The sequence below is a fragment of the Hemiscyllium ocellatum genome, chromosome 12, assembly GCF_020745735.1.
Source record: "Hemiscyllium ocellatum isolate sHemOce1 chromosome 12, sHemOce1.pat.X.cur, whole genome shotgun sequence".
NCBI classification, from domain to species: Eukaryota; Metazoa; Chordata; class Chondrichthyes; order Orectolobiformes; family Hemiscylliidae; genus Hemiscyllium; species Hemiscyllium ocellatum.
In genome coordinates, this window is record NC_083412.1 from 23,637,859 (window position 1) to 23,665,151 (window position 27,293).

At 40.1% G+C, this 27,293-nt stretch overlaps 1 protein-coding gene across 4 annotated transcripts in view; it reads right to left on the bottom strand.

The window, feature by feature from the left end:
- The window catches only part of ints6 (integrator complex subunit 6), a 115,832-nt gene that overhangs the window by 1,105 nt on the left and 87,434 nt on the right, over nucleotides 1-27,293 (bottom strand). For all 4 annotated transcript variants that reach the window (XM_060833396.1, XM_060833395.1, XM_060833397.1 and 1 more), the window contains 6 exons: nucleotides 26,960-27,175; nucleotides 23,625-23,751; nucleotides 20,706-20,848; nucleotides 17,993-18,215; nucleotides 14,817-15,188; nucleotides 6,712-6,805 (listed from right to left, as the gene is read on the bottom strand). In XM_060833396.1, the coding sequence (XP_060689379.1) occupies nucleotides 6,712-6,805; nucleotides 14,817-15,188; nucleotides 17,993-18,215; nucleotides 20,706-20,848; nucleotides 23,625-23,751; nucleotides 26,960-27,175 (1,175 nt within the window). The remainder of the gene's footprint in view (nucleotides 1-6,711; nucleotides 6,806-14,816; nucleotides 15,189-17,992; nucleotides 18,216-20,705; nucleotides 20,849-23,624; nucleotides 23,752-26,959; nucleotides 27,176-27,293) is intronic.

The window sequence follows — 27,293 nt, forward strand, 5'->3', positions numbered from 1 at the left end:
GATAATTTTTCTTTTCTCCACCTATCTCTATCAGATACTATTAATCTTAGGCATCTCTACCATTCAGAATCACAATCAGGCATCATTCTTTGCAAATATATCAGTTAAACAAGTTCCTTTTCCTCACTCTTCTCCCAACTCCCAAAAAACAAACAAAAATTAAAGCATACTTCTCAAAATTCAAACTAATTTACTTATAACGGTACATGCTCCCAACTTTAAAACTATGTCCTGTGATTCTGACTTTTTCAGAAGTCATTCATATTAATTCTGTATACACAACAGCATACCCTCTGGGTGGAACAGTATCATGTTTTGTGCCCAAACCTAGCTTGTTGATCATAGTACTTTAATCTTTATGGCCAGAACAAGTGAAAAATCAAAAGACATGGTTTGACTTGAACTGCTTGACAAATAACGTTCTTTTTTAAAAAGAAAATTACCTCAATGTAACAGACTAAAAACAGTTACTTTCTTACCTCAACAAGTCATCTCATGACTCAAGTGAGACCATTAATTGTCCAGAAACATTGCTATTCAAATAAAGACAAATACCCTCAGCTTACTATTCCAAATTTTGACCAATTGCAGCTTTTATCATCCTTTTCATAGTCAGAAAGGTATCCAAATCCTTCCAATAAGACAACATAACTGACCACTCATTACTGTTAGTGACCAAACCTACTTGCGTTAACTTTGTCTAGGTGTATTTTCAAACAAAAACTTTGGCTTCAAATGTCCAACATTGAAATTAACTTTCTCAAAAGTCTGCAAAAAAGATTTTTAAGATTACAAGTGGCCTTCCTTGCCATTTTTGGCTTCAACATTATGTCAAGACTCATTAGTACCCCCAACGGAATAACTCTGCTAAACACAATCAGCTGGTCCACTTTACCAAAGGCTAACCTCCTAAGAATCCTTTCCTTTCCTCTTATGTTTCTGCATCAGTTTACCATTGGTGACTCACCAAAATCTTATAGAATCCCTCACTGAAAAGGCTCACAAATCTATTCCCAGAAACCTCACTGATGGGCAATGACTCCTTTCTTTCTGATGCCTCCTGGCTCATTTTACATTCCAGAACCTAAAGCAAAGCTCTCAGGTAATTTTTTACCTTATTGGTGTCTGCCCCTTGTGTTGGCAACTTCAGTCAGCTCACCCTTTTCTAATCTTTCAGGGAAATTAACTGTCCCTTGCATACAATTTCTTATTTTTGGAGTTGCTGTGAGATTGCTCAACTCTTTGACAATTTCCCACAGAAACCAACTTTCCTACAAAGAAGTGTACCACCTACCCTTCTACCAATGCCCTCAGTTCTACCAAACCATTCAATACATCTCAGCTGGTCAAAAAAAAAGTGTGAAATCTTGGAACCCGTAATACAACTATACCGATCGATAATATACCTGGGTAAGAATTATAAAAAAGCTTCTGTCATGCCAGTCACAAAGCTCCTTGCACAGCTGTCTCTCATGACTAGTGACCAATTTATGATATGCACACTGATGTACTGTGCTGCACTCAGATGGGAGGACAAACCATTGGGTTAGCCAGATACAACAGACACTCTCATTGAGACGGCACAAGATGACAGCAGAGCTCAATTTTAAGGATTCCAACCAGAAAGGCTAGAACCTGAATCAGTTAGAGAACGGCACAAAATCGTCATGATGTAAGAGTCTATCAGTCTCCTCAAATCAAGTTGCTAGTCATCTGCTTCACATAATAAGGACAGAGGCTCCCCCCCACCCCCACAAGTATAAATCTGTAATGGACTGAAAAAAAAGAGGGGGCTGGCACAAGCAGAGCACAGTAGTCACAAACCCTTCAAATCTACATAACTCTAGAAAGCATCAAGAGGTGAAAATGTGGAAAAGGAGGAGGATGTGACAACAGTACACCAGAATTCGCCAGCTTCATGCTCCTGCCTGGTTGACTTGTTCTAAACCAGAATCCACTGTTTAAACTGGTCAAAGGCAAGCCAAAAATGATTGCAATTCCAAAACCTCAATGTTCATTAATTTCACTACTTTTTGCTTGCCTTAAGATCTTTAAGCTTCTGTCCTCCAATGCACAGCTCTGGAAATCTATCAACCAAATCAATTTCTGTTAAGTGGCACTGCAAGTGATCAAGTTCTGGTATTTCACCACCGACACTGAAATGGCTTCCAGAAGAAAATGACAGATAAGCAGCTTGAATGGCACTGTGCCTATGATACAGTATGACACTGGCCTGCTCCTACACATGTCCAGGTTTGTTCCAACCCAGTCACTGAAACATTCCTGTGCAACAGAAGATTTAGTTCACTTTGGTCAATGGTGAAATGCATTGAGAAGACTTGTCAATAGCCCATTGCAGGGCTCAATCTCTGCACTTCTCTACCACTTTGTGATGACCTGTTCAATCTACTTGCTGCCAGCTTTCCATCTCAGTGCTTTTCAGAGCAATCTCCTGAACAAGGTTAATCACCACACATTCATTTACAAGGACTGGGAAATCTAATCTTACAACAAACTCCATCTGTAGCATGGCAAGCTGTGAACTAGTGAGGGAGGGATGCTTATTAAACAGGTTCATGAGAAGTCATGACACATGTACAGCTAAGACATCAATACAACCCCCAACCACTTCTGGAGAAACATAAGGAATGCTGCACATTACCAAGGGGCGCTCACTCCCCAGATTAATCACCTTAGACACAGAAAATGTGTAAACTATGGCTCTGTTTTGGGGACTTGCACTCATTAAGTACAAATGATTATGCCACCGTGTCACAGTGGTTAGCACTGCTGCCTCACAGCACCACTGCCTCACAGCACCTGAGACCTGGGTTCAGTTCCCGACTCAGGCGACTGACTGTGTGGAGTTTGCACGTTCTCCCCGTGTCTGCGTGGGTTTCCTCCGGGTGCTCCGGTTTCCTCCCACAGTCCAAAGATGTGCAGGTCAGGTGAATTGGCCATGCTAAATTGCCCGTAGTGTTAGGTAAGGGGTAAATGTAGGAGTATGGGTGGGTTGCGCTTCGGCGGGTCGGTGTGGACTTGTTGGGCCGAAGGGCCTGTTTCCACACTGTAAGTAATCTAATCTAATCCAGCTTGCTGCCCAATACAATTCCTGGAAAAACTGCAACGGTATACTTTTCAAAGACCAGTTAGCCAATTTAGTTTCCTGGACAGCAGTTCAGTATTGTCTGGAGGAAGTGTTACTCAAAATTCACACAGCTTAAGTACATGCAAAAGCATATACTTAAGATGACATTTCCAAAAGTTGTTCATTTCGGATAGAACTGGCCAAAATGAAAAGGCATCCACAAGACTGCAGATGCACTAGAAGTAAAATAAAACAAATACAGGCTATCTTCAGAATCAGGATCAATGTCACTTCATTCCGATGCTATTTTCATTAGGTCGACTCACTACACTGACCCTCCGATTTGGTGCATAGTTCGAAATGATCAGTAAGGAATTATAGAGCTCAAATGTCAAGTAGCAAAATACATTCAGACTACGCAGTCAACTCAAAAAGAAACTATCCTCTACTCTGATCTCCCTGCTATAGGAAAGAGGTTGATGGAACCTGAGGGGGCTCAGAAAAGATTTAAACATATTGCCAGGGTTAGAGGGCTTGAGCAACAGGGAAAAGCTGAATAGGCTGGAGCTATTTTCCCTGGAACATCAGAGACTATGGCATGACCATATAGACGCTGATAAAATCATGATGGTCATGGAGAGGGTGAATAGCCAAGTTCTTTTTCCCAGGGTCGGGGAGTCCAAAACTAAAGGGCATATGTTTAAAGATGAAAGGGGAAAGATTTTAAAAGGACCTAAGGGACAACATTTTCATGTAGAGGGTAGTGCATGGATGGAACGAGCTGCCAAAAGGAAGTGGAGAAGGTTGGTACAATAACGACATTTGAAACGCGTTGGGATGGGAATACAAATAGGAAGCGTTTACAGGGATATGGGCCAAATGTTGGCAAATGGGACTAGATTAACTTAGGATATCTGGTTGGCATGGCGAAGTTGGACCAGAGTGTGTTTCCACACTGTACATCTTTGACTCTTCTGTCCTTTAAGACAACCTCACCATCTCCAACCTCCTTTTCCTCATCAAAAGTTCTCGAATATAATGTCACCTCCCCAAATCCGTGCCCATCTTAAGTGAAACTCTGTTAGGGTTTCACCCTGCCACATTACCGAAAAAGGCTGAGAGCCCTGCAACATCAACTGAAAACAATTTCAGAAAGAGCCCTCATGACCAAAGTCTGGATGTCTCTCGAAAAGTCCACAGACTTTTAGGTTGATGTACTGCTTATTGACATCCAGTAGAGGTTGAAGAGAAATTTCCCTAGCCCAGGTAACTTCTGAAGTTGAATCGAAGCTTTGGATCATATATCCACTCCATCGTTCCAGATTTCATAACATTGTTTCAACTTTACCCAACCTCAGTTCATCTGTTACCAAAACTATGATTCAGGCCATTTTTCTTAGACTTTATTATTTCCATACTATACTGGAACAGTCCAACATCCCATTGTTTACTTTCCATTAATGAGAGCTCACTAATTTCTGTTTGTGTGTCTTCATTCACCAAGTCCGGGTCATCTATCACTCTCGTTGAGATTAGTTCTGGTCCAACAGCTTAAATTTAAGATTCTCACGCAGGTTTTCACATCCCTACATGGCCTCAGCTCACCACCCCAACCACCCATGATTCTGATAGTCCTGGTCACTGATGGACTGACCTGTCAGCTCCGATAGACCCTTAGATTCTGGATCAGTGGTCCCCATGGTAAGCCAATAATGCTGCATAAATTGGCTAGTTATGCAGCTATTCAACTCGAAAAAAATCAATTAATTTCTAGCATAGCCCATCTACATAATGCGAATTATATTATAGATATCCCATCTGGGAACCTAGAATGAGCTGGAGACAATACTAATTGCAACACAATGGTGTCTTTGTACAGGACAGGATGGAACATGGACTGCACATCTGTTTGTAACTGATGGCATGATTCTGCAAACACTTCCAATTCCACAAGACTGTAGTAAAGTGGCTGTTTTACTGAACTAATGAATCAAATGCCTGAACTATTGATCAGAAGCATCAACTTGAGATTTCATAAGGCAGCAACAGAACTTAAATTCAATTTCACTAATTTCAGTTCACACATGTCCTCAGCCAGTTTGGCCTATGTGACTCTTGAGGCCACATGTAGCTGATTGCACTCTGAAATGGCCTACAAACCAACAGCACCATTTCTAAGATAGTAAGTCATGAGCAGTAAATACTGGCTACATCCTGTTAATGAATGTGAGGAAATAAATGATCATTCAATTCCAAAACTGGAAAGGGATTATCAGTGGCATTGTAAACATAACTGTTGTAGTAATGGCAACACTGACTGATCTGAAGCAGCTCTAAGGTATTTCTTGGCCGATCTTGCAGCATCTACTCTTTGAAAGCTGCTTTTTTCCCAATCCTTACTTGAAAAACAGAACATCAATCGCCGACACGCCCAGCCCAAATCACCAAGTCCAAAAACTTAGAAGATCCAAATTTATCAAGGATTTGCTCAGCTTTTTGTCAACTTTGAGGTAGCCTATTAGTAAACACTACCATTCCACAAATTAGAATTGAGGTCTACTTAGAAGGATGAGAAATTCTGAAAATAGCTATTTCGGTTGAAATCCAGATGACAGGTAACTGTTTCTTTACTGTTGAGTGGGCTTGAGTCATTTACTTTGACCCACCTGGGACTTTGGGTTCATGTCACACAACAGGTGACCCCACTGGACTGCACGCACACACTTACAGACCCATACACACACCCACACAAGCTCTTTCTCATACGCTCACATGTACACTGCCCCACACGTGCCCTCTCAGACTTACACCCCTTTACACTCATACATACACCCACTCTCTCAGACACTCAATCCCCTCAGGGGCACACACAAATGTTTGAGGGATGAATTTATACTTTCAGAATTACATTTTATTTTGCTCAAAAACTGCACGAATCCATGGAAGATTATGTAAGTCCTTTTTTAAAATAGAATCGATCTGAACAGTGGGGCACAAACAGCCTCACACAGGGCACCTCACACCTTCAATGCATTATCTGAGCCAGCATGGCACCTATTGTTAAATATCACTTGAGAATCTAACTTTAAATAAAGCTTTGCAATTTACATATGAAAGAACTGAAACCAACATGTTCATTCTAAAAGATGAGAGACTTAAACAATCCAGGTCTTTTTCAATATAAGATTTCAGGTGCATCCCATTGTAAACTTCTGCTAGAAATTCTGTCTTACCATCTTATACTCTACCTGAAGGAGCAGCGCTCAAAAAGCTAGTGCTTCCAAATAAACCTGTTGGACTGTATCCCAGTATTGAGAGATTTATTTTAAACTTTGAGCCATTTAAAGTCACTTTCTTAAACAGTAGCAGAAAAAAATCATGAGGCTCAAGGGGGAAAAAACATTTAAAGTTTCAAATGGATTGTAAATAAGACAACAAAATGGATCAGCCTAAAATTCGAATGGAAGCTTCATTTGGTGAAAACCAAAATGGCCTGACTGAATTGCTACAAATGCATGCTTTCTCAGCTTGGCTGCTTTTGATTATTTAATCAAGGTTGAACAGGTTTGAAAGTCATTTGGAATTGCAGTGCAGTGCCATTTCATCATTAGTTAAGGTATTACCTTGCTGCTTCTTTGATGACATTTTGCACAAACACCATCCGGGTTTCCAAACTACCTTGCACGAGTCTTAATAAATAGAAGATATTTTCATAATCTGAAAAGGGGAGACCATGATCAAATTAGCAACATGTAAAAGAAAACATTTATTCCTTCAGAACACAACATAAGCACTATACATTTGTACCAGTTCATTATTGAGACATATTAGGATGGCCATTGTGAGATTCCCTCTAATTAATCTGACATTGGTTTAAAGTGAGTGAAATCGTGCTGAGATTTTGACTGAAGATAGAAATTGTAAAGTGGAAGGGGCTTGATTTTTACAGTTACCATGATTGATCATGAAGATCAGTTCACTACTTGCACACCACCATCCAATTGGTGACAGCAAGATGCAAAATTATGAATATTAGAGCAAATCACTTCAGTAACGGCAAAATGTTACAGGACACTTGGCCCTTTCAGAAGATCTTTGTCCATTTCAGATTCCACCAATGAATTGCCCAAACGTTACCTTTGTTTCTTACCTACAAAGTTTATTAAGTATTAGAAAACAAATGGAATTAGTGCTCTCCTTTTCTAAAGCAAACATAGCTGTAACAAAAGTGCTGCTTTCTGGAATCATGAAGAGTAGGCCATCCGTATCATATTGAGTTTTCAGCTCCAAAAAAAAGTCAGCAGGTGTTTAGTCTCTTTGGGAGGCTTGAAAACCACATGAGATTTGCACATGATTCTAAGTCATTACCAATGGTTTACGATGATGCTGGACATCCTTTTTAATCATAATGCTGGATATCTTGTAAACCCTCCAAACATCAAAGGAAAGAATATGTTCAAAATAAGCATCGCTGAGTGGCTAGCAGTGCAGCCCCATACAAATCTAATGAGCAGGTGCCACTTGTGTTGGGAGTAACATATTTCATGAAACTACTTTTGGTAAGTGGGTTGGGAGAACAATGGATTTGAGCAACAAGCAGTTTCCACATTAATACCATGTGCTATGCACTGCCTTGTTAATATTTGGATTTTTCAGTTTTCCAATTGCAAAAACCTGATTAGCTCAAGGCTGTAAGAAATACTACAGTACAAAGATAGGAGTTGTGGTGGGCTGAGACTGAGCAACTGACTATGAATAGGTTTAATCACAAAACCACAGGTTTACTACCAGTTTCGGTTTTACATGTAGTCGGCTTAAGAAAGCAATCAATTCATCTGAAGAAGAATGATAATGCTGGAAAATACCTACTTATAAATGACCCAGATGGCTTCTTCGGTTGCTTGTGATCATTCCTGGCCAATGATTATGGTATATATCAAAATTTACAAATCAAAAGCAGCAAGATTACCCAGTGCCTCATTTCTGTGTATCAAAATGTGCCACCTTTCCTACAAGAATCAGCTTTCAACTAATAACACTTGAAACACTTGACAATTGCAATTTAGCATTTTTCCAAAAAATTGCAAACCCCAAAATCAGGCCCTATTCTAAATCTTCAAATTGTAGTCATTTACCGACCTGGACAGTGATTAGGTTTGGTTTTACACAAATGATAGATTGGCTCATTTGCAGTTCTTTTATTGAACAACTGAACAATATCACCTAAATACTGTTGCGACAACTTTAGTCACAAAATCGCCTCTGATTGCACTACACCCAAGCAAGCCTAGACTGCCCAGAGCACATGTCCACATGGGAAAAAGGAAGGAAGAGTGTCTTGGAGCGAACTGCCATTGAAAATTTATTTTCTTCAGTTCTCCAGGTAAATTCATAGCAACTTTGGCAGATCCAATACACAAATGCCCAGGATATCTCAAGAGCTTCAGAGTTATAATATGGCCTTCCATATAATCAATAATGGCAAATTGCATGGAGTTCTGCCAAATACTTTACTGAAAAAACAGGCTTGGGAGCAGAGAAATCGAATGCTGCAAATCAACACAATAAAACCTGTTGGTGCAGAGTTTGGTCCGATTCCAAGCATTATCTTATTCAGAAGAGACCAACTTCAAGTGACAATGGGATGCAAAGGAGGTCATCCTCTGTGGTGCAACACTTCCACAAGAAAGGTATGATGGAGAGTCAGAAATATTATAGTGCAAATGCAAAGTACTCAATGTCAACCCCTGGAGTTTGCTTCCATTGACTGCAGGAATTTCATCTCTCCTAGAAAGGGTGCAATTACAGTCTGAGGGGATAGCATGCAAGAATGGACTACTCATTGGATGGGAAAATTCACTGCATGTTGACAAAAAACAAGTGCTGTGATAAGACACTGGTCTGACTTTCAGTAACTGTGCAAATAAAATCTGCACACAGCTTTTACAATTTCGGCAAGATAAGCAGCTCCTGGAATTTCATGTTATGCCTAATCAATAGTCAGTCTTGCCCAAGTGGATTCAAATCATACCTTGCAAGCTCAAAAATCTAAAAGCTCCAGTCCAAGCTCTTGAGCAAAAAAACTGGATTTCCCAATTTAAGATCATAAAAGCTATTGCGGAAAACTGGGGCAGGGCCTGCACAGTTAATGGCAGGGCCATCTGGGGAATGTTTTTGAACAGACAGACCGAGTCCAGGTACATAGTTCCTTGAAAGTGGTATCATAGGTAGACAGGGTGCTGAAGGTGGCTTTCGCCACACTTTGCTTCATTCGTCAAAGCATTAAGTTTTGGAGTTGGGAGTCATGTTGCAGCTGTACAGGACACTGTGAGGTCACTTTTAGAATACACATACAATTCTCGTCACTCTGCTATAGGAAGGAGATTATTACATTGGAAACAGTACGGAAAAGATTGATAGGATGTCACCTGGACTGGAAGGTTGGAGTTGAAAGAGAGGTTGAATAGGCTGGGATATTTTTCCTTGTAATCTAAGAGGCTGGGGGGTCACTTATAGGATCATCAACTTGGTGAAGGATGCTCTCTGGGCAGTCCAAAACCTGTTGATCTTCCAGCTGGAGGAGGTGACCCCAACTGAGTGTTGCAGACTGGCACATTCCAAGGTCCAGGACTACGTGTTGAGGGACACGCTGAAGCTTGGGGCAGCTGCCGCCAAGGTGTGGTGGGGAAGACCACTGTGTAACATCTGCCTACCTAGGAAGAAAAGGGAGCCCACCCAGTCACCTGGGTTCTGCTGACGCCTCAGCAGAAGAGCTGGATAGTTAATGTACAGACTTGTATATAGGAAAAATAAATTTCGATGTATGTAAAGCAATGTAATGCGTGCAGAAGAATGGCATAACCGATTGTATAGAGATCCAAATAATTTTACGAATAAAGTATATTTTTGAAATTTAAAAAAACTGAGTGGCATAGATACAGTGAATACTAAACATTTTATCTCTAGGGCAGGAGAGTCCAAAACTAGAGAGCATAGGTTTAAGGTGAGATGGGAAAGATTTAAAAGGGACCTGAGGGGCAACCTTTTCACACAGAGGGTGGCGCAAATATGGAATGAGCTGCCAGAGGACATGGTAGATGCAGGTACAACATTTAAGAGGCATTTGGACAGGTACATGGACAGGAAATGCTGAGGGATATAGGCCAAATGCACAAGTCCGACTAGTATTGTTTCAGAAACCTGGCTAGCATGGAGGAGTTGGACCAAAGGGTCTGTTTCCATGCTGTACGACTCTAAGGAGACTGATTTCCTGTCCTTGATCATATTTGCCACAAGAAAGCTTTCTTTGCTTTACTGATACATTCAGTAGTCGGCAGAAAGAAAATAATTGCTGGATGCAAAAACAAACTCACATTTTACCTAGTCATCACTGCTTTAGTCAACAAGGGTGTAATTCAGCAGTGCTAGGTTAACTTGGTTATTACTTTTGTTCCTCCTCTTGCTGTCTGGCTGGTGTAGAAAACTACTTTCTGTCATCACTAAATTTCAGACAAGGCAAAGCAAGACTTGACCCCTGCTTAAAGTCTAGTGATGGAAGTTCATAAATTAGAGACCAGAATGCCCAGAGATTGATTTAACTGTCCCTGTTCAATTAAACATTAGAACTGAAATTCAAATTTTATAATTGATTTCAGTGTTCCAGGTTACAGAATTGACAAAAAGCAATTACTACTAAACTATCCAGTCATTCAGAGGAGAAAATGACCATCAAGAAATGAGATAACCAGAGTCCAGAGACAGTATATTCCTGTTAGAGGTAAAGGCTGGCAGATATAGGGAATGCTGAATGACTAGGGAAATTGAGGGTTTGGTTAAGAAAAGAAGGAAGCATATGTCAGGTGTAGACAGAATAGATCGAATGAATCCTTAGAACAGTATAAAGGCAGGAGGAGTCTACTTTAGGGGGAATCAGGAGGGCAAAAAGGGGACATGAGAGAGCTTTGGCAAATAGAATTAAGGAAAATCCAAAGGGTTTTTACAAATACATTAAGGACAAAAGGGTAATAGGGAGACAATAGGACCCCTCAAAAAAAATCAGCAAGGCGGCCTTTGTATGGAGCCGCAGAAGATGGGGAGATACTGAATGCGTATTTTGCATCAGTGTATACTGTGGAAAAGGACATGGAAGATACAGAATGTGGGGAAATAGATGGTGACATCTTGAAAAATGTCCATACTACAGTGGAGGAAGTGCTGGATGTCTTGAAAGGCAGAAAGGCAGATAAATCCCTAGGACCTGATCAGGTGTACCCCAGAACTCTGTGGGAAGCTAGGGAAGTGATTGCTGGGCCTCTTGCTGAGATATTTGTATCATCAATAGTCACAGGTGAGGTGCCAGGAGACTGGAAGTTGGCTAACATGGTGCCACTATTTAAGAAAGGTGGTAAGGACAAGCCAAGGAACTGTAGACTGGTGAGCCTGACGCAAGTTGTTGGAGTGAATCCTGAGGGACAGGATGTACATGTATTTGGAAAGGCAAGGACTGATTACGGATAGTCAACATGGCTTTGTGCATGGGAAATCATGTCTCACAAACTTGATTGAGTTTTTTGTAGTAGTAACAAAGGATTGATGAAGACAGCGGTGGGCGTGATCTATACGGACTTCAGTAAGGTGTTCAACAAGGTTCCCCATGAGAGATTGGTTAGCAAAGGTAGATCTCATTGAAGACAAAGAGAACTAGCCATTTGGATACAGAACTGGCTCAAAAGATAGAAGACAGACTGTGGTGGTGGAGGGTTGCTTTTCAGCCTGAAGGCCTGTGACCAGTGGTGTGCCCCAAGGATCGGTGCTGGGTCCACTACTTTTCCACATTTATATAAATGATTTGGATGGGAGCATAAAAGGTCTCGTTAGTAAGTTTGCAAATGACACCAAAATTGGAGGTGTAGTGGACAGTGAAGAGGGTTCCCTCAGATTACAACAGGAACTTGATCAGTTGGGCCAATGGGCTGAGGAGTGGCAGATAGACTTGAATTTAGACAAATGCTGCATTTTGGGAAAGTAAATCTTAGCAGGACTTATACACTTAACAGCAAGGCCCGAGGGAGTGTTGCTCAACAAAGAGACCTTGGAGTGCAGGTACATAGCTCCTTGAAAGTGGAGTTGCAGGTAGATAGGATAGTGAAGGCGGTGTTTGGTATGCTTTCCTTTGTTGGTTAGGAGTTGAGAGGTCATGTTGCGGCCGTACAGGACATGGGTTAGGCCATTGCTGGAATATGGTGTGCAATTCTGGTCTCCTTAACATCGGAAGGATGTTGTGAAACATGAAAGGGCTCAGAAAAGATTTACAATGATGTTGCCAGATTTGGAGGATTTGTGCTGGTTAGGAGAGGTTGAACAGGCTGGGCTGTTTTCCCTGGAGCATCAGAGGTTGTGGGGTGATGTTATAGAGGTTTATAAAACCATGAAGGGCATGGATAGGGTAAATAGACAAGGTCTTTTTCCTGGAGAGTCCAGAACTAGAGGGCATAGGTTTAGAGTGAGGGGGGGAAGATCTAAGGGGCTCTATCTTTACGCAGAGGGTGGTGCGTGTATGGAATGAGCTGTCAGAGGGAGTGGTGGAGGCTGGTACAATTACAACATTTAAAAGGCATCTGGATGGGTGTATGAATAGGAAGGGTTTGGAGGGATATGGGTCGGGTGCTGGCAGGAGGGGCTAGATTTGGTTGTGATCTCTGGTCGCATAGATGAGTTGAACCAAAGGGTCTGTTTCCATGCTGTACATCTCTATGACTCTGAGTCGAAGTAACATATTCAAGTTCACCTGAACGCTCCACTTTTAACTAGCTTAATAGTCAAAGGCACAGTTTCGCACAAAGATACTGAACAGACCTGCAGAACACTGCCAAACCAATCTGCATGTGACGTGCAGTGGAGCACGTCTGTTTTATATCAAATATTAATGTTGAATCTTGGTCAGATTCACACATCTGGCTTTTAACAAGAAGGTATCAAATGGGAAAAGATTTCCAAAAAGCACGGGGGTTCTGATATTAAAATGGTTGCCCATTTCCAGCGTTAAGTAATTGCATTTCAATGTAGAGAGATAAACCCCAGAGGTGCTACTAACAAGTTCTTGAGAAAAGCTGCTGAAATATAACATGTCAAAACAGGTTATGAAAATCTCATCACCTGGCACCATGAAAGGTAAGCCGTACAGGTGTGAATTGATCAAATTCACTTGTAGAAGAGACAATGGATTTCTGAACTAGTAACAGCTGTTGAAAACAGTCATCTGACCAGCCATCTATTTACTTGGGCTTACAATTTGAACTCTGTCTGCTGACTTTTGAACGGTGTCTCAGTTTGCAGGCTGAAATATATTGTGACTGGAAAGTGCTCAATTTCTGTAACAGCCTGACGGTAAAAGGGATATTCCAGCCACATTCTGAACAGAGTTGACGACTGAAAATTTTCAAATCCTACAGTCAGGCCAATGACCAGCTTTAACATAAACTGGACTCATTTTTTCATGCCTTCATATTTGACCAGTAACACTCATATCCTTTCCATTTGTAATCGCATGAGCATTTTGAGTACATGCTTAGTGTTTGAGACTTTGATAAACGTTTCATGTTTCAAGCATGTTAATAACAACGAAAACAAAGAGAGACTGAGAAAACATGTCCTGCTATTGCTCACAAACAGCATGCAAACAGGTAAGCCCCTACACTGGATTAGCAAATTCTAAAACTTCTCAGCTACAATCAAAGAGGAGAAAGGAGAGGGAAGCTATCACACCCTTCCTCTCTTTGAGAGGGGAGGAGCAGAATCATAGGGAAAAGCTCCACCACATTTTGGATGACCTCCTGATTACTGTTCATTGAGCTACTGCTTACGATATCTTTATTGGCAACTTAAATCAGAAAATACCTCTTAAGGAACTCAACTTGTGCACACCATCGACAAAATGCAATAAAGTAATTCACTAAGCTCCTCCAAAAGCACCTTTTAAACCCAAGACTACTCCCACCTTGGAGTACAAAGGGCAGCTGATAACAGAAACAGGCCACTTGGCTCAACAAGTCCACACCGTACATCCGAACAGCATCCCACCCTAATCTATCGTCATGCACAGGATAGCAACCACTTCAAAGTATTTCGCCAAGACCCACACTATCCTAATTTGGTACAGTACTACCATTCTTTCCCTGTTACAGGGTCAATACCCTGGAATTTCCTTACAAATATCACTTGTGGGTATACCTACATTTCTTGAACTGCAGCAGTTTAAGATAGCAGTTTAATATCACTTTCTCCAGGGCAATTAAGAATGGATAATCAATGCTTGTAGAGCCAGCAATGCTAACATCCCATGAATGAACAAAGAAATATACTCCCTAGTCAAGCAGTATGTGATTATAATGACTGGGAACATTTGTGTCCAAGTAACTGACAAGAACTAAATGTAAAATCTTGTGTACTTGGAAAGAGTGGAATCTGACTTCCAACACAAGACAGTGACTTTGCATGATTGAATCAAGAGTCTCGCCAAGTGGAAGAATACCTCACACATTGAGCAATATACATTAAGATCCTGAACACCCAGGCCCAACAGTCCTGGAGCAGGAACACAACATTGCTGAATTTGCCTATTCCTGTTAACAATACTCATTTTGAATAATTCCAACAAGCAGCAGATTGGTTCAGATACTTACACCCATAAAGTGGAAAAAAGTACATTTTATCCTTAAAAGATACTTACGTCTGCCTGGCTTGCGAATCTCCTTAAAAATTTGTGCCCTTAGCTCTGTATTAGTTTCCTGTTGTTTTGACCTCATAAGTGTTTTAATGGCATTTGGTGAAGACCTGTTCAAAAGTCCATCCTGACATATCTCACTGTCCTTTGATTGTTCATGGTCAAGTTCAACACTGCCGATACAATTATTGTTGACTACTAAAGGACCACTGTCCATCTCATGATTTACTAGTTCTTTTGTGGACTCCACACAGCCAGCTGTTGAATGGACTGGAGATGGTGCTGACTCAAGTCTCTGGGCTGCAATTTCAACTGGAATTGCGTCTGTAATATTGTTTTCAACATAGTCAACACAGAGAGCCTGGTTTTCTTCAACCTCTGGAAGAGAGAAATATGATAATATAACTTTCTAATGCACCATTTAATAAACATACCTACATAATGCACTTTTAAACATTACATTACTCATGGTTCTTTCCAAACGTCAGCTTGATTCAGCTTTAGCACTCTGACCATCATTAAAGAGTTCAAGCCAGGAAAGAATTTTACGTATTATTACATTGTCTAAACCTAACGAAGTTCTGCATGACCAGTGGTGCTGCCTTTGAAAGGCATATTGACAAGAGGTCACATGTGCCTGTTCAGACTTGAGATTTCAGACATATGTTATTGTCTAAGAGTCAGTAGTTCTCCCGGTATCCTCATCAACATTTGGCCCTCAATCTAACATGACCAGAATACAGTAATTAATCACTTGTTGATTTAAGAATCTTGCTGTGAACGAACAGTCTACGTGAGCTCTTGTGACACAGTGGCAGTGTCTCTGTCTCTGAGCCAAGAGACCCAGTTTCAAATTTCACCTGTGCTATCATCGCATAATAAGATCTCGTGGCAGGCGGGACTAGATTGGGTTGGGATATCTGGTCGGCATGAACGAGTTGGACCGAAGGATCTGTTTCTGTGCTGAACATCTCTATCACTCTACAACTGGATACTATGTTTGTCAACTGAACCAGAACAACTACATTTGAGGTGATTACATTGTGAAGGTTTTGGAACGCAGATCAAGTGTTATGCATATACAAATTCTCTCAGATCTATACGATAGATATAACATATCCATAAGTATTTCATTTTGCCTTGGGTATGTGCCCATCGATTTCTTTGTTCTAACACATTTGGGATCAGAGATCAGGTTCATTTGAAATAGACGACCTTGTTCTGAACATCTAAGTGTAACAGGCATCCAAGGCAAGGTCAAGTCATTTGATTTAATGAAACTGTGCTTTGCAAACATCTGAGCAATTGGCAATTCTACTTCACTTATATAGAATCAGATTCCTCAGGTCAAGAAATACATACATTTTTCAGGGTGAATGAACATTTGGGGACTGTGTTGACCTGTTTTGTTCTGATTAAAGAGTCTATCTTAAACCAGAGAAATAAATAAGAGTGAGTAGTCAAGGAAATCTCCAAACTAGGTTGCCTGAGAGGCACTAAAATAAGTTGAGAGAGACAGATAGCAGTGTTTTTTCCCCCTATCTCCCAAGCAGGCAGGGTAGAGTGGCCAAATGACCTACTACAGCTCCTAATTCATATGGTCTTCTCTCAGCTATTAACCAAAAGCTCAAGTATTTTGAACAAGGTTTTTGGCCTCCAGGAAGATCATCTGACAATGACCAAAAATCCATTTAGTGACAAGGACACCCATTCTGTCTGGGCCTTTACAAGGTAGGAATGACACTGTACTGGGATTTGAAGAATCCTTTTCACACACCAATAAAAACAAGAGCTTATCCTCAGAAGATTATGCCAAATGGTAGCCCTGCCTTGAGCCTGATAGGAGGCCATCAGTTTTCCTAAGTAGCATATGCACAAACTTTAATATGCTTCATTCTCAGATCAAGCCAAGAAACTCTGGCAAAAAGAGTCATCACATTTTAAATTTAAATTTAGGTGACCAACAGGTTTAACAGCATGAACACTGTATCCTAAAGTAGCTTAGACAGTCACACAAGCAATGTCGCATGGCATCACATGGTCATGAAGAAGTGTACATTTTAAATAGGTGGCCTGGTTTTTTTTAAATCATCTTTGTGAAATTAGAAATAATGTTGCATTTCTTTTAGTCACTCCCATGCATTTGTACAGTGTTTGGTACACCACTCAAGTTGGCATTCAGCTCTCCAACATTATGTAAGCAACTTTCTCCATTTCTGATTACCATTAAGTGAATAATTGATTATTCTGACGGTATTGCATAAATCCACCTACAAACTGTAAATGTCTAAGTGGCAATCTGCAAACATTAGAGATCACTGACAATTCAGTGCATTGCCACCACACATTATATGCCTCTAGTCAGCATGGCAGAGTTAACGGCCCTAAGATTACAAACAACATAAAAGGCTTTGAGATCAATGAGGAGAAACCAAATATCCCAGGTTTAATGTTAATTTGTGCTAAACTGGTTGATTTCATGGGCGAAAGGGGTATAAAGAGAGTTCTCAAAACTCTTGGAATGAGGGAACAAGGGGATCATTCAGGGTTGAAGCCACAAGTGAAACATAAGGCATGAAAATATTATAGTCAAACAATTCCGAGTATGACATTACAAGGAAGGCAGCGGTGACAAGCACAATTACAAAAATGAGCAAAACAGTCTCTAATATACTCAACAAAAGGAATTGTTATGAAATAAGCATCTCGACTAAGTTACAGATCACAAGCTACTATATAGCTTCGCTGAAAAATGTGTTGCTGGAGAAGCGCAGCAAGTCAGGCAGCATCCCAGGAGCAGGAGAATCAATGTTTCGGGCATAAGCCCTTCTTCAGGAATGCCCGAAATGTTGATTCTCTTGCTCCTGTGATGCTGGCTGACCTGCTGCGCTTCTCCAGCAACACATTTTTCAGCTCTGATCTCCAGCATCTGCAGTCCTCACTTTCTCCGACTATATAGCTTAGGCAGTCTCATTTCTGTACGTTGCGTTTAGGAACTGAGGATTTAACAAAACTGATCAGTTTTTGCCTTTATTACTTTTAGCAGCAGCAAACACTGTTGTGTCAATCTCTCAATGGTTGCAACAGGCAGTCTCAGACATGTCAACTTCCTTCTCATGAGTAGTATGGCACATCTATAATAAACGAGCAGAGTAGAGCATATGGATTGCATACCACCTTACCCTGAAGAACAGCTACTGGCTTTGTAAGGTCTGGCTGTGGAACTGGTGAAAGAGGAGGGCCCTTTCCTCCAATGTAATTAGTTGCTGTTAGTGGACGCCCTTTTAATAATGGTGACATACACCGACGCCTTTTTGGAATCCCTAACATGCTCTGCTCCATCGGTCGTTTGTTTCTGTTCTGTGGCCCAGACACAAACTCATCTGCTTCATCAATCATCATTCCCTGCAATGCAAAGGACCACAATCTTTAATGCTCACAAGTGAAAACATTTTGCAATATAGTAATTATCATCATAATGCATTTTGCTAAGTATCAGCAGATACTGACTTCTCCAGTTAAAGCATAAACTCTTCCGTTCAGTGACTTTTACTTTGAAGATAGAGTGTTTTTAAAAAGGCTAACCCTAAAGTAGAAGTTATTTTGCAAGGTGCAGATACTGAATTTCATATTAGCGTGGTATTGTAGCTCAACAAAAGTCTCACTGTTAACAAGAAAGATTTTTTTCTAATGAAAGCTGTAAGTTGCTGTTGATAATCAAAAATATATTTTTACTTAAAAGTAGTTAGTTGTAACAAAACTGAAATACAAATGCCAACAAAATGAATCCAAGAAAGAACCGAGCATTCATTGAAATGCAAGAATACAAAGTGAGGGAATAGCATTACAAGTTCTGTGAAGATTCCTCAGATTAATCCACTGTGCAAAAGTATAAATACAGCAGAGAGATTATTACGTAACCTTACAAATAGTCATTTGGCAGGATAGAGTTTGAAAACTGTAAAAATTACATTTCGTTGCAACATTTCGTCTTAAACTTATCACGACAATTAACAAAACAATTTCAAAAACTAACATTTTTATTTCAAGAGGAGAGTACTGGCTGATTGTTGGCAAGTAAATTCTGATTATTCGAATCTTTGCCATGAAGAATGCACCAATTCATGACAATTGACTGTTATAAATGCCAGGTTTTGTTTACATTTTAAATAAGGTAATTTCACTCTGATTGGGCAGGGAACTATTCTGAAAATTGAACCAATGAATCGTTGTCACCCTTTTTCTTGAGTTTGGCCAGGGTCTGTAAATATTACTCTTGTATAAGGCTGAGATGGACAGAAGATTGATCAGTAAAGTTATCAAGAAAGGGCAGTAAAATAGTCATGAGCAAAGTCAGATCAGCCATAATTTTACTGAATGGCAGAAGAGGCTCGAGAAACTGAACAGCCTACTTCTGACCCCATTTCTTATGGTCTTAAACTCCACAGCTTCATCTTCTCATAGTGGTAAATTGCATCAGGTAATCAGACTTTGTGCAATATGGAGACTGTGGACTAAAAACAGTCTCTTATCTGCCACTTGTAAATCACTGTACATGACAGAGATTTCACAAACTTTTGTGATTGTTTTCCTCCATAAAGTAAAGTAGATTAGGTTAATAGGAACCTCCAATCAATTATCCTCAATAAGGGGAAATGCTTATTAGTTCAACTGGATCATGCTTGGGAGAAGCTTATGCCCTCCGAATTTTAACTTGGCACAGGTTTGTTGTTTGTCGACAGCAAAGGAGAGGTCATTTATTCCCACATCACTGAACCAGTTCATGGAAAGAGTTTCCCTATTAGCCACATGCCCTTGTTCTTCACCACCTCCATCCCCCACACTACAATAGTTTACATTTTCTTCCTTTTCTAGTGTAATATAATGGAAGTTTATGAAATAACTCCTATTGGGAGTATCATGGGGTGTGTCACATGGGCATTACTATGTGGCAAGGATGAAGTCAGCCTTGGTGACTGATCTGCAGTTAAGTAACCCACCCACCATCACCAGGGACTTGCGTTCGTGAGAGAGTACCCTGCTTACTGATTTATTTTCTACCAGTATGTAATGAATAGTTTCAGTGGGAAGAAACTGACTAAAGGTCATTCGATAGGATTGTCATTGTGGCCCAAAAATTGAAGAGTTCTTTTGAACAGATGGCTGATGGACTTTGGCTCAAACAACATTGAGATCATAAATGCAACAACCAATTCAGCACACTATTTCATAGGACTTTAATTAAGAACATATTTGGAATACCTCGAAGAAAATTCTAAACCTCGAGGAAAATGAGCATTTAAGTGACTTCATCATCATGAAGGGCTATTTTGGCAATGTTTAGGTGGCACTGTGACAAAGTGCTTTTTTATTCTTTGAAATGACGGCAAAAACACACATGGATCAATGACTTATCCATACCTTCAAATTTCCTATTGCAACCAAGGTTCTGCTCCAAATATTGTGGCAAGTTTGTGCTACTTCCAAATACAATCTACATAAACAGTCTGCTTAAATCATGTCACCATTTACCATTGATGCTCACTTGTATTTTATTTGCTGCACTGATTAGAGGTCGCATATGAATATCGTCGGGTTGATGACATTTGGGAGGCAACGTTTTAACTCAGAGTCAGAACAGCTAAAAAAAAAGGGGCTGGGGAGAGGTTAGTGTGTTTACTAAATTATTTCTGCTATTTATGGTTCCATTGCCTTAAACATCTGAAAAATAGTACTGGAGTAAAAACAGCTGAAGACATTTGGACTACAGTACAGTACAACAATAAGCATGTATTAATGTACCTTCCAGGAACATAGCAATCCACAAATTCAAGTGCAAGTAAGTGACTCTAGTCTAGTTGCAATATCCAGCTACACCATGAGACAGTTACATACCTTCTTATCCAATTTGAAAGGATTTCCAAATGTATGCAATCGTCTGGGTTGATCAGGGTCAAGTTCACGTAGAGGAGAAGGCACATGCTTTAGGAACTCTTGGTAGTTCCCCATCTGTGCGATTGGGACACTGTGCACTTGATCTATAGGGATTAGAAAGTCATCACACACTGTCACATACAAAGCTTTTCACAAATTCCTAAGGAACCACAAAGAAAAGCAGCATTACGAATCAGTATGACCAAAACAAATACTTTGCCAACGTTCGCAATTTCACTTTCACAAAACAGCTACACTAGTACCTGTCTTCGTGAATCCGAAGAGGATTTGCACTTTTACGAAAAATGGCAATAGTTTTTCCCATTTAAATTATGCACCTTCGCTATATGCCAATTTTGGCTTGCGAAAGGTTTCCCAAGAATGCTCGACATTCGGATAGCAGGGGCTACCTGCAACTGTACTAATCACTTACAACATTTCATTAATCTAGTACTCAATGTCATATCATAAACTCATTAAACAAAAAATCAATTACACATACATTTAAAAAGGTACATGATTGATAGACGCTGGTCATACTTTGAAAGGAGTGACAACTATAGAGAAAGACAAATTCCAAAACTTGCAGGCATTCAGGACAGTGAGTCATTGCTTACAAATAAACAAACATGCTCTGAGAACTATTCACATTTCCAATATTGCAGAATGGTTTCATCAGGTTCTGATAATCTTATCAAGGAAGGTCCAGGAAATTAATACAAAAAAAGGATGCATATGAAATTTAACTGAGTTTGTGGGGGGGGTTTGGATCATTAATGTAAAAACAAACTACATTAATTCTTCAAAGATAAGAGGTATTAATTCCAACCCTTCACTCTCTTTCCTTTTTATACCAAGATATCATCAACTTACATTTAAAATGCCTTGGACACGAAGAAATTCCACATGCGAAATACTGGATAAACTTCAATGCCACATACAATCTTACAGGCTACGCCGCAAAGATCACAGGCCGAAAAAGCTGAACTCCTAACAAACCAGTCTGCAGCCTGCAGTTACCCATTTCATTTCTCTACCTAACCTCATGACTAAAAAGTCATACAAACATTAATAAACAGGAAATAGATACTATTACTAAATAGATAGTATTTAATAACATTAATATGCTTCCTCTGCCTTTATCAGGATACCGTGCATTTTTATATGAGAGAGAGATTTCGGGACAAAGTAGGGTACAAGTCTGCAAAGATGTCAAGCTGCATTCCTACGATTTGCAATTATGCGTTTGCATTGTGGTATCCGAAGGCTGTGAATTCAAATCAAGTACTGAACACACCCGGGACTCATTCTTCTGGGCAATCCTGAGGGACAGGTGCATTGCAGCCAAGACACTGACCAAATATCCCATCAGCATAGCATGTTCAAGTGGATGCACACAACCCACGACACTGAACCACAAAGGGCAAGAAATCTTCTTCGCAACTTAACAGTCTTGCATCAGTTAACAGCAGCAAAAACTGACATTTTATTTAAAGCTAGCTGAAAATTTCTCATTTGATGACCACCTGCTCAACTTCAATCGGCTACAAATTTCAGCCCATCCAAAGCTCTGCTGCCTGTATATATCACACATCGAGTTTCGATCACCAGTCAGTCAATCTGTGCTTGCTCACCTCCAAGGGCTTTCCATCAACATGTTTTTTTTAATACATTCATTCGTGGGATACACGCGTCTCCAACAAGGCTGACATTTGCCAAGCCCCAGTTGCCGTTAGAGTGGCTTGAGAGGTCATTTCAGAGGCAGTTCAGGGTTAACCACATTGCTGTGTGTTTGGAATCACATAGGCCAAACCAGGTAAGGTCAACAAATTCCCATCTCAGAGTGTATGAGTGAACTGGATGAGTGTTCACAAATTACAACAGCTACATGGTGCAGGAGGCTGGAAATTTCAAATTGTGGATTTTTGTTGAATTCATATTTCACCATCTGCGATGGTTAGATTCATGGCGGAAATCACATCCCCAGAGTATTAGAATGGGGTTCTGGATTACTCATCTCGTGACCTTATCCCTATTACTAGTGCCTTCAAGGAAAATTTTCAGCTCAAAACCTTTTATGGGTGCACACTTTTCCTTCTCTGGAACCACCTTAAGCCTCACAGCACTAACTTTCTCCAATTTTAGCCTCTTGTGCAAGCCAATCTTACCCACCATTTTCTGGGCTGCTTATACCATGCACTCTTCAATTTTATCCTGAAATGCTCTGCTTCTCCACTGTTTCCTTCACTCAACTTTTCCCGAAAAATTGAACTTTTGAACAAAGCACCGAGTTACACCTCCTCAATCTACTTTTTAGGGTCAGTGATCATTGTTATTTGATGACTTTCCTGAGACACATCAAAATATTTTTCTTGATTAAAGGAACCATGTGAATGTAAACTGTTGCTGTCCTGTTGGCTGATATAACAACAATGGCAAAACATGGTCTGAAGTTTAATCCCAACAACTTGCCAAAGCTCCCAGCTCACTAAAGTCAAACCGATGAAACTACAGAAAACAAAGCATGTACTGGGCACTTTGTTAGCTAGTATGTTAATATTCAAGGCACCCTACATGACCTGCACTAGTACATTGGAAACCACACAAAAGCACTGACAATCAGCAATAACTTAATACTTATTCACTAAGTACAGGCCAACAGTAACAGAACAATAATAACTAATGGTTAGTTACCAGCTGTAACTAAGGAAAACAAGAATGATCTACATGTGAATCATTTAAATATAAAACCTCTTAGCTTTTTTTACAACTGAAAAGGTGGTGTTCGGTCAGAGAAATGGTGCAGTGGTCCATTACCATGACACACATTCAAATGAGCATACAAACCACTCAGCCACATCTAATAAATTTTCATCTTACCTTCATCTTGCCCTTTCAATGCAGCATGTGTTGTTTTCAACAAGTTTAACCTCATGCGTGTAAGTTGATCCAAAAGATTTCGCCTTGGTATATCATAGGCATTCTTGTAACTTTGAGGCTTCAAATCCTGAAAAAGAAAGATGTGTATAATGGGTACCAACAAGATAACCATTTTTATTTTTACCATTGGATCACACTCACAAAGATGCATCTTAAATTGAAATAACTAAATTCTGAATTTATTCTAGGCTGAGTTTGGTTAATGTTGGTAGTCAAGGGAGTCCACAGATGAGCTGCAGATATGGAAAAAAGGGTTCAACCAAAATTAGATGAGCTATGTTACTGAAAGCAGAGCAGGCCAGAAGGATAAATGGTCTACTCCTGCAGCCCATGTTTCTATACCGGTGAGATTTGATACCTCTGCATTTAGGGAAAAACGCATGTCCTTGACAAGGCACAGAGAGATACAGACAGCCCCACAATAAATCAGCCATCTCAGTCAAGTCTGTTCTTCTCAAATCAGAAGTGCTAAGCAGTTGGTTGCATTACAAATGCCACTCTTCACTAAATTTGCTTCACTCCATGAGATCATGAAATGGCTGAATGCCTAGGAACAGTATAACTGACAAGGCGGCCAGCCCCACTTCAAGCCACACACTATTTTGGCTTGGAAATATCTCACCACAAATTCAGCAATTTACTGGACCAAAACGCTTAAATCTGTACACTAACTACATGGATTACAATAGTTCAAGGTTGCATCTTATTATCCCCTTCTCAAAAACGATTAGGGATGGGCAAGAAAACTAAGCTTTGCCAGTGATACGCACATCTATGAAGAGCTTTGTTTAAAAAAAATACAAGCAAGGAAGTGGCTGAAGATTCTATGTTGGCAGTTCATGCTATGGATTCAGAATCAAATGCAATTACAGCTGGAGTTAATGAAATGGCTCTTTTTCTTCAAATTCAAAAAGATCGCTCTTGGACATTCTGCATTCAAATGCAGCATATTATATTGGCATATATAACCAGGATATTACTGGCTAACTTAGCTTTAACTAATGCATAACTGACAACCTTGGTTAAACTGTATTCTATGCATTCATAACCGAAGGTTGAACATAGGGGTATAGATCAGTTCAGACAGGTATTATGGGAACACTTGATTAAGGCAATACAACAAGATGGAGTGCAGGAGAACTGTCATGCCTAATGTCTATACAGGAGTGAGGACTAGATTTAAAAGGGGATCCAGCCCTGTGTTCAATTTAGTCTTGCAGACTTTGTCAGCAAGTTCTCCACAATCTGAATTTCAGACATTTCAGTTCAAGATATGGCAGAATGATGGGAGAAGATTCCAAGACCATCTCATAGTAGCATCAGGTTCAATAGAGTCTAGTGGTGTAACAATCGAGCCAGTTCCTCCTCGCCAGTATTTGAAATCAGTGAAGGACAGGGTAGGTGATTCCCTTACTAACAGACAGCCTCAATGCCTTCCCCTTAGAAAATCGGATGTGCTGTCTCTTTACAAGGTAGCTCCTCCTCCGCATCTCAACTGAGCACTGCCCCTTGAAAATTTGGGCCAACTTTTCTGGGTTCTGAATTTAACATGAGGCTTTGCCTCTCAATGTCAGGTGAGCAAATTCCACAGACAGAAAACACTTCTGACATTCAATCCATTAACCTATGATTCAGTCTCCAACAAGTCCAAAAGGATTTGCAATTCAAAGTGGACAATTTAGTACATAAATTAGCTTCCTGCTGGTTGTGGTGGGTTTCCCATTTAAGTATCTCCCCAGTCCAGTTTGCCTGCTGCCAGAAATCTGATTCTCCCATCCATCATTTTGCTCACTCCACATTATCCAGCCCATCATTGTCAACTTTAATGCAAACTTGACCATCACTAGGGTTAGGAGAAAGTGAGGACTGCAGATGGTGGAGATCAGAGCTGAAAATGTGTTGCTGGAAAAGCACAGCAGGTCAGGCAGCATCCGAGGAGCAGGAGAATCAACGTTTCGAGCATGAGCCCTTCTTCAGGAATGAGGAGAGTGTGCCAAGCAGGCTAAGATAAAAAGGTAGGGAGGAGGGACTTGAGGAAGAGGCGTTGGAAATGCGACAGGTGGAAGGAGGTTAAGGTGAGGGTGATAGGTCAGAGTGGGTTATTAAACACAAAAGGCAAAATATGAGGGAGGCTCAGAAATTGGCACTGAATGAATGCTGAAAAAAGTGAGATGAGCAGCAAGTTAATTGAAGCTGATAATGATTCTTCAAAATAATCTATAATTCTCAAGAATGACAACATAAGAAACAGCTCTGATTCAGCAAAACCGAAAGGCCATTGGTTGCAACAACAATTTGGGAAAATTTTTCCTTGCTTTAAACTGCCCCTGTTTAAGTTGCTTTCATTTAAGCGGTGTTCGTAATACAACTGGCATTTGTGCTCAGTTGCAGATGTAATGCTATTTTGCAGTAGGAGTAATGTAGCACTACATTCCCTCCCACTTGCCTTTACCTCCATGACCCGACAAGTCAAAGCTGCTGTACATCGATTGTGATGGAAAAAAAAATCAGATTTCTTAAGCACTGGTTCTTTCAAGTTCTCACAAATGCAACTACAACATTAAACTAATAATTGCTGTACGTAACACCTATAAGCAAGTTTGTCAAGCTTGAAAAGAGCGTCCTCAGTAAGAAATGGGCATTGGGTTGATGGACAACTGGTTTATTCAGCAATTATTACTTACATTTCAGTAAACCAATAGGCACCATACATTATGCCTTTCTTTGCATAGACCATTTCCCAATTTTGGACGTGGAAATTAAAAATTAGGCCCCATGATTTGTGGGCATGGCATGACTTACATTCTCATATACTGTATGCTGTACATGAGCGCTTAGATCAACTTTTCAATCTTAAAGATAGGGTTAGTTTATTGATCACAGTAGTGAGAATTATGCATGATATTTGAGCCCAGTACAGATATGGAAAATTTGCAAGATGCCTAAATTAAACTTAGTGTCAGCCAAAGATAAACAAATAGACTTAAGCTTGCTGAACTCTAGTATTTAATTACCTACGTCTCAGTTCACATGATCAGAACTGGCTTTCGACAAGGATCATGAAGCATGAACCACAGGGTCAAAAACTGACATCAATAAATGACTAAAGATGCACTTTTCTTCAAACATAAAACCACCACCAGTCTTTGGCAGTTACATGAAAAAAATCCATTGCAATTGCTGCCTTTAAAACTGAAAATAAAAAACTGTATTGCAAAAATAATATATTTGAAGCGAGATTCAAATTAAAAACATTTTCAAGGAAGGTATCTCACCTTGTTCAGGATTCCAATCTGGAATCCAGCAAACTCCTTCACATTTAAATCCATAAGTCTATATGGAAGCTCCCCTGTGATCCCCATCATGATTTGCTTCAAGTCTTTGCGATGAGCTAAGGAAAGGCTGTTGCTTCTGTTCTTCACTTTAATGGAAGACTCTTGAACTGGTTTCTTACCCACTGAACTTACGATTCTGTCAGATTCAACCTTAGCCTGAAAATTGGAAAGGACACTGCTCAGGGAAAAATGACTTCAACATCATGAAAAATTACAAAGACTTCAAATGGCTCAGAAAACTATACTGTCACTAAATCATGATCAAACAAGCAGA